The sequence below is a fragment of the Primulina tabacum genome, chromosome 5 (genome assembly GCF_025594145.1).
Source record: "Primulina tabacum isolate GXHZ01 chromosome 5, ASM2559414v2, whole genome shotgun sequence".
Classification (NCBI taxonomy): domain Eukaryota; kingdom Viridiplantae; phylum Streptophyta; class Magnoliopsida; order Lamiales; family Gesneriaceae; genus Primulina; species Primulina tabacum.
The window spans coordinates 33,964,826-33,973,230 of record NC_134554.1 but is presented as its reverse complement, the minus strand read 5'-3'; the positions used below and the strand labels follow the sequence as shown (position 1 = coordinate 33,973,230).

General features: G+C 34.0%; 1 protein-coding gene across 2 annotated transcripts; it reads left to right on the top strand.

Moving 5' to 3' along the window:
* The first annotated feature begins 300 nt into the window (after positions 1-300).
* Positions 301-4,888, top strand: LOC142547443 (WD repeat-containing protein ATCSA-1-like). 2 transcript variants are annotated; one of them, XM_075655745.1, is made up of 9 exons: positions 302-635; positions 1,298-1,558; positions 1,640-1,799; positions 2,129-2,307; positions 2,771-3,005; positions 3,535-3,689; positions 3,779-3,868; positions 4,514-4,585; positions 4,659-4,888. In XM_075655745.1, exons 1-9 carry the CDS (start codon positions 477-479, stop codon positions 4,713-4,715), a joined length of 1,368 nt encoding a protein of 455 aa, XP_075511860.1. In that variant the 5' UTR covers positions 302-476; the 3' UTR covers positions 4,716-4,888. The 2 variants fall into 2 exon arrangements, with proteins under 2 accessions (XP_075511861.1, XP_075511860.1); XM_075655746.1 differs by lacking the exon at positions 3,779-3,868 and having other exon boundaries at positions 301-635.
* The last annotated feature ends 3,517 nt before the right edge of the window (positions 4,889-8,405 follow it).

Here is an 8,405-nt window from a genome sequence, read left to right as displayed (position 1 = left end):
ACCCGGCTCCATCCTCAGCCTGTGGACAGATCTAACAACAACACTCCTCGTGAAAAATCATTAAAATTATAAATTTTTTTTAAAAAAAATGATAATCAAAATTGCAAAATGTAAAATGGCGTCGGATATTAATAACAGAAAATTGAGGCTTGGGCCTAGGGCGGTCCCAAATTTTTTTGTAAAAATAATAAAATTTGAAATATTTTTTATTTGTATTTGAGAACCGAAAAGACAAACGCCAACTACGTATTTGTTTATTATTATTATTATTATTATTATTAATAAAATATAAAGTACAGCCTGACTTTACCAGCAATTTCTGGGCTTCATGGAGATGGTGAACAAACTGTTCGTAGATTAAACAAAAAATTAGTATCGATAATTCGTCAGTTGTGTAATTTTAGATTCAGTTTCTTGGCTGATTCGATCAGTTGGTAGCTGAAATTGTTTAAGTGGCGGGGAGAAGCAGACCGAAGATGCGAGGAAGATGTGGAAGGAGACTAGAGAGAGAATTCGGTAACCTTCGCCCTAATTTATTCGTTAATCGTATTGCCAGAGCTCGAATTTCTTCCATTCAACTCTCCAATTACAAGGAAATCGTCTCCTCTCACCGCGGCTCCATCGATTCTCTTCAGGTCCTTTCTCACTGCTCACTTTAGTTTTTTGTTTTTTTTTTTTAATTTCTTCGATTTGATACTTACTTGAAGAACTGTTGGTGATTATGTTGTGATTTTTGTAAGGTTTTGTAGTTTCATCTGGTTTTCACTTGAAAAAATATGATAATGATGTCAAAAGTTGCTGCTGCTATTGATTTTGTATTTTTGGGGCATTGGTTCTTTATGATTTATGCCCCGCTAAAACTGAGCTATATGCTGAACTTTTTTGGCCATATCATTGGGTTTTCCTGCATCTTTGAGGGCCATTAAAATTTTAAGGCTGTGAGATTACTATGATTGAAACGGCGAATCATTTTAAAATTTTGTTTAACTCTTAACTGAAGTTAATAGAAACAAACATCCTATGTCTTTTGCTCCAAAAATCTTGCGTTTGTTTCAGTGGAGTATCACGTTTGTTTTTTTTTTCTTTTTATGAAGTGCCAGATTAAAATATTTGATAGGGTGGGTCATGATGGTAAGTTAAGAGTTACATTATTTCTCACTTGTATTGTTGCTTGAGTTAGTGTGATTAAACTTATGCTGCATGGACGGTTCCTCTTTGAGCAAAAATATCTTTGTGATTTGGTGTAATGCTACTGTTTTTCCTTAAAAAATGTGGCCTTCATGCAATTCAAGATCAGGTTGATTTGACGGAGGGTAGATATTTACTGGCTGGTGCAGCAGATGCAACTGTTGCTGTCTATGATGTTCAACGTGCAACAAATTATGAGGGGGGTGGCCTGATTGCAAAGCACAAGTCAGTATTTGTCATTAACAAACAGCATGAGAACGGACATAAATATGCAATATCCTCAGCCATTTGGTATCCAATTGACACAGGATTGTTCGTAACTGGTTCTTATGATCATCATGTTAATGTCTGGGATACAAATACCACACAAGCAAGTCTTGTTTCTTTTGTATCTTTGGACAAAATTTTGAATCCTTCTACCATCTTGCATTACTTAATATTTCTAATACAGGTTGTACAGAATTTTAAAATGCCTGGAAAGGTTTATAAAATTGCTATGTCTCCACAAGCAAGAGCTCATATGTTAATTGCTGCTGGAACTGAGGATGTCCAAGTTCGTTTATGTGATATAGCCTCTGGTGCATTTGCCCACACATTATCAGGTCATCGTGGTATGTAAATAGTTCTACATCACCTTGTCTAACATACATGAGTTAGTTACATTTATGCCTCTTTGTCTTCTTGATTTTGTCGCTCAGCCCTTTCATTACTGTTTGATATTTTGGTGCCATTAACTTATACCAATATGGTGACTTACGATAAAAATAGTTAGTCAACTTTCATGATCATATCATATTCTGATGTTACATTCCAAATAATTTTGTAGTGAATAGAAAGTAGTTTATTTTGTTGACAATACCAATTCGGTGTTAGATCTTGTAGGAATTCATGCATTTGATATGATGTGATGGATCTTTATTCGTTATATTTGTTATGATAGATGGTGTAATGTCATTGGAGTGGTCTACTTCTAGTGAGTGGGTTTTGGTAACTGGAGGATGTGATGGTGCTATACGTTTTTGGGACATTAGGCGTGCTGGATGGTTTCATATTTTAGATCAATCCCATTCTCAGCTTGGAAGACGCCCGTCTCTTCTATCACGTACAACAACTAATAAGGTTTCTTATTTTCTAGTATAAATACGCAAAACAATTGATATATGTGTTTTAAGATACATAATTTGGCCTGAAGAATAAGATGGTTGATATTGTTATCCTTTGCATGTTTCTATACTTGTGCTATTGTTTTAATTAAGATACCTTGAAATTTAATTTGCTTGGAAGTGCAACATAAGTGTCTATTTTAACTGAAAAGTGTTCATGGCAAAGGAAATTAGTGAAATTTCACATATAGGATAGTGTTTTGCTTGACTATGATCATCAAGTTAGAAAATTTCATAGCAGAATGAAACCGAACTTCTCCAAATCTTTTCCTGGTTCCTGACTTCCTGTACTGTCGTAGGTATCAAAATACTATCTCGTCAAAAGCTTTACACCCACTATACTCTTTTTGCACCCACAGATGTGGTGTGTCTTGTAACTGTGAAATTATATTTACCTTGATCTTTTTGCTCTTTGGTAGAAATCTTCATCGGCAGGACAAATTTCGAATGCAAAAGTCCGAGCACCTCAGAGGAAAGTACCCAATGGAAATGCTTTGAAGTCTTATTCAACTGGGAGGATTTCAAGTCATGTAAAAACCACAAAACAGCGATTACATCCTGGAATGCTATCGAATTATAATCGTGCCACTGGCCATTATGGTGTTGTGACTGGAATAAAGGGGACCGGCGATGGCATGTATCTTCTTAGTGCAGGTTGAATTTACTACACATTGAAGCAGAGTCTATCATGTATTCTCCCTTCTACTGTTTTTTTCTATGATTCATTATTTTAACCTTCACTTCAATTTTTTAAAATATTTTTGCGTAGGGGCTAGAAAGACTTCTCAGTTCCATATTACATTAAAACTTAAAGAATAAAGAATATTATGCTAACTTCCATGGTATGATCTGTTATGTTATTTTCTCAATATGTGATGTGGCCATTAGGAACCTTGATATATTTTTAGTTAGATTGTATTTTAAAAGTCCGTTTTATGAGGTCTACTCCAATACATTGCTTTCTGAGAAATTTTGATATGCAAAAAGTAGCGCGACCTTAGGCTGAGGGTAATGCTCTGTTGCTACTTTCTTTCGTTGTTAATTTGGATTGGCTTAGATTTTTGCACATGGGTCTTATCAGTCATTGAAGTTTCATTTTGGATATACAGCGCTATGTGCCAAATTTTTATAACTAATCGTATTATCATGGATGTTAATTCTTTATTACATCTTTGACTCTCAGGTTCTGATTCACGGCTGAAGTTATGGGATATAGAATCTGGATGTAATACACTTGTAAACTTTGAAACTAAACGTTTACAAAGCACGAAAGCTATACAGATGGCTGTATCTCATGATTCAACCCTCGCTTATATTCCATGCTTGACCACTGTTAAAGTATACATCCTCTTCTTACATTCTACTGTGACAGTATCACTTTTTCAAATATATATTTTGTTGTGTGATATATGCTCTCAATTTTTTAGGTATTCGATATGTGGTCTGGTCAAACAAAGGGGACTTTCCGTGGCCATTATGAAAATGTCAACTGCTGTTGGTACAACGCACAGGATCATGTTTGTTTCCCTCCCTCCTCCTCTCCCTAACACCCACCCCCAAAAAAAAAAGAAAAAAAAATGCACCTTTTGCACCCCCACAGCCATGTTATGTAATTCACCATTTCTAAAAGGAGATAGCACAAACATTTGCACAGGATGGCCGCAGGGCCTTAACCAGAGAAAGAACTTTAAAAAGCACCCAGGGATGACTGTACTCTCGTCAGAATTGTCATATTCGCAGAAAGGAATTATTCCTACTGCTCTGTCATCCTTAGTCATGATATGAAGCGTGGATATTTACTTTCTAGTTTAGGATCATCCAAGTCCTTTCTAGTTTCATTCAGAAGATGCCTAGCCCTTTTACATTCTTCAAGAAAATGAGTTATCTTCATGATATATATTATTTTATATTGATATGCTCGAGCATAGCTTTTCAGATTTATAAGATGATGCAATCAGAACACTTGGTTATGTAGTGCCTTAGTTTGACTATTGTGTTAAAAAAAATTCCATGCTTGAGAGTTTGTGCTCTATCAATGTAATTGTGTTATGCTGTGAGGAGTATCATTTCGCAAATGTTGGCTGTATTATTTTTTTCCTGGATACATTCTCATTGAGTCATTGAAAAAGAAATTAATAATTCGGTCCCTACCTTGTTTGTAGGAGTTGTACACTGGCGGTAACGATAGACAGATCCTCGTCTGGTCACCATCAAAATACATTTCTGATGAAATGGTAGGTTTTCTAAATTTGAATGTTTGATTTTCTGGTGCTACACCGAGCGATCCTAACCTTATTTTGGTGCAAGGATGAATGGAGGAAAGGGCAAAATACAGCAGTTGATCAGGATAACTGGAGTGACTAAGGTTTATTTATCTATTGGTTTTTGTTTTCTTTTTGTACATAGTAGCATCGCCTTTTTTACAAGAAGTTTGAAGTTTGTCTTATAGATTTGTATAAGTAGAATGAAACGCTTGCCAGACTAATGTTGTATGCTTTAACCCGTCTTCAATAAACAGAAATCTTTGGCTATGAGAAGTGGTTTCTTAAAACAATTATTTTGTCAAGTTTTCTTTTTTCTTTTTCTTTTTTTTTAAAGTAAAATCTATTTTACTTTTAAATATGGTAGAAACAAAGTTTTTATTATTATTTTTTATTTATAAAATACAGATGAACATTTTAAAACATTCTACGCCTTTTCGCTTTCTAAAATAAAATTTCCGCCAAATGCTACATTATATTTTAAACATAAACGCTCTATTAATATTTTTCTTACTATTTTATGATTGCTTAATTGGTGTTTAATTTTAGGGTCATTTGTTAAATCTAAACATGATCAATGTTAGTTTTTATCAAAGTATATAAGATGAAGGAAGGGAAATATAAAGTAACCGACTTGTGAGAACTGAAATTTTAAAACTTAAATTAGATATATATTCTCGAATTAGATTAAGCTTGAATTTATTTTTATTTTTATTTTTATTCGGTTCCAACCAAGGTTGAAGCTCAACTTTGTTTCGAAACATAAGAACATGTCCGTGACCTATTTGAAAATAAAAGTATGAGTTTTTTTAATGTAATATATAATAATATCATATAAATAAAATATTAAAGTTTGTGAGCAATTTACAAACTTTTGTGCGCAAGTTCGGTTCGGAAAAAAATTCAAACATTATCGAAAATAATTTGTATGTGAGTTCGGATATAAAGTTCAAATATTATCGAGTTCGGTTTCGATAATTACAAATATGATCATCACGATTCGTTCAAACCTTTTTATGTACAATCTCAAGGCTATATCCGGGTTTTTTTTTAAATAATTTAATTTTTAAAATTAATTTCAAAAATAATTTTTTTTAAAAAAAAGTTTGCAACAATACCCCTCGCGTGCAGCCTTGGAGGAGTCCCATGGAGAAGGGACTCCTCGCTCGATCTGTTGCAAAGGTAGGTCCATCAAGGTCCAAGGGTCATGGGCAGGGGTCGGGCCAGGGGCTGGAGCGGCTGGGTTGGCTGCTGGCTCGGGAGAAGATGGAAGCCGTGAGAGAGCAAGGGAGTTACACGCGCGACTTGTTCTGGTTCAGTGCTTCGTGCATGGGTTCTTTGGGCTGGGCTGGTCTGGGCTGGTTCTGGGTGTGGTCCAGGGATGGTGAGGGTTGTGTGGGCTCGGTGGTGGCCCGGCTGGAAGGGGCCTAGACTAGATAGGAGTCCTATTGCACCAAGGGAACTCACACACACACACATGCAGTACATGGTCACATTTCAGGTGAGTTTGAGCGACTTAGGGACTAGCTCTTTGGGCTGGGCTTGGTCAGTAGGGTGCCTAGGTGGGTTGGCTAGAGTTTGGCTCAAGTTGGCTCAGGCGTGGCTCAAGTAATTTGGGAGATGGCTCGGTATGTTCGTCTATGTGTCAATTTCGAAAATTTAAGGAAGAAATTTCGAATCATGGTTCCAACGGGGTGGATCATGATTTGGAAGGGTAGAATATATACTAAAAATGTTATGTTTAAAATTTGGGATCAAAATAATGAGTTTTGGAATTATCCGGGATTTAATGCCACACGAAACGCTAATTAAAAAATTAATTGAAAAGCCTATTTTTAGGCTTTATAAAATTATGAAAAATTATATTTAAGCTTAAATAATTATTTAGAATAATCTCATGTCATTAAAAGTGAGAAAACGATAAATTCGAGAATTTTTACATCCAGAGGCAAAATGGTAATTTTACACTTAGGAAAATACGTAAACGCCTGGCAGCGTCCCGAAAGATCATAACACGTGTTAAATAATATTATATGATTTAAAATGATGATTTTGATGATAATATGTATTTTTATGCTTTATGGTAAAGTTGTGCAATTCTTATTGTCTAAAATACTATTTTTGGAAAGCTATGCTATTTTATGAATTTAAAAGAAAATAAAAAATATTTAGAGGGATGTGAATTTACGGTGACAAAAGATATGATTTATGATATATGATTTTATGGGGATGTCGTGAGGGGAAAAGGCCTCAGAGAGAACCTATTTACGGGAAAAGGCCCCAGAGGGAACCCACTTGTGGGAAAAGGCTCCCGAGGGAACCCGTCTATGGGAAAAGGCCCCCGAGGGAACTCCAACGATCGTGTTTCCATGGTGAAGCCTAGTGCACACCCCCATGGGCCATGTGGAGCTGAAGACTGATCAGTCGACCGAGGAAAAAAGCTAGTCATTTTCAATGATAAAATTTCACCAAAAATGATATATGATTAAAAGCTTATGATAAAAATGATTCTAATGATATATGATTTATGATGAGGATTAAAGTTATTTTTAAAATTATTTATTTATACTTAAAGCTTAATTTAAATGATTTTTGAAGGATTTATTTATGCTTAAAGTTATTTTAAAATGATTTTACGATTTATGATATAATTATGTTAAAATGATTTTAAATGGTTTATTTATGTTCAAAAGATATTTTAAATAAAAATATGATTTTTTATGCATGTGAATTTATATGTATTATTTGATATCTATGTTTAGAACGTGTTGAGTCATTAGACTCACTAGGTTTGTATGATGCATGTTTGGATGATTTATGGGAGGTGGTGACGCTTGAGTGGATCGAGTACAGCAGTACACACCCGATGACCTTTATGTTTCCACACTAGCTAGATAGATTAAGGATTTAAAGATTATGTTAATGATTTTTATTAGAGATATTTTTATGCTTAATTTTATTGTTAGCCGATCTTTTTAAAGGTCGATTTAGGAATTTTGGTTAGTCGATGATTTAGGATTTTATTTTATGTACTTGAGAATTAAATTGTTAAATTATTATGATTCATGATTATATTAAATTATTTTAGTTAGTAATTTAGAATTTATGATTTAAGATTAGAAAAAAAAAATAGAAGTCGTTTAAACTTGATATTTATAGAGTTGAGATTAGATACTTTATATGACAAAAACTTTAGCAAGACAAGTCTTTCACGTAAAAAAGATTTTGGTAAGACAAGTTATCTAAAATATCATATTTGTGTTGATCACACCTTATCTGTGGCAATTTATAAATTCAAATGTTGTATCCAGATTTCCTTGACGATACCGGACCTTTTGGGCTGGACAACATCATTATATGGCCCATAATATTTATAAAGGGGCTCGCATGTGGCCGAGTTGGGTTAACATGATTCGGGTCGGGTCAAATTTCCATGGATATCATATTGATTAAAGGTAACATTGTTAATTTGTATTACAAAAATTTCTGATGGACTGTATTTAACAAAAAATTGGTGTATAAACAACACTACTCATTCCAAAAACATATTATTTTTCTCATAATTTTATTAAAAATATAATCGAACGTATATTTTTGTCCTTTTAACAAATGAAGATTTAATATCTGAACATAGATGCAGAAATTTAACAAAGAAAAATTAAGGTTAAAAGGTTAGATAATCTCAATATCGGAGCCAATAATTTAGATTTTTTCTTAACCTCAGAAGTTCTTGTTATAGATCGAATCTAACTAAGCCCGACATGTGATTAAAGCAATAATAATTACATTAACA

Bases quoted from the DNA above. Each gene is read 5' to 3' on its own strand.
- LOC142547443 (XM_075655745.1), top strand. From the start codon at position 477: ATGCGAGGAAGATGTGGAAGGAGACTAGAGAGAGAATTCGGTAACCTT. The intron at 1,559-1,639 runs GCAAGTCTTGTT...TTTCTAATACAG, and splicing joins GGGATACAAATACCACACAA to GTTGTACAGAATTTTAAAAT. The intron at 3,869-4,513 runs GTTTGTTTCCCT...CCTTGTTTGTAG, and splicing joins GGTACAACGCACAGGATCAT to GAGTTGTACACTGGCGGTAA.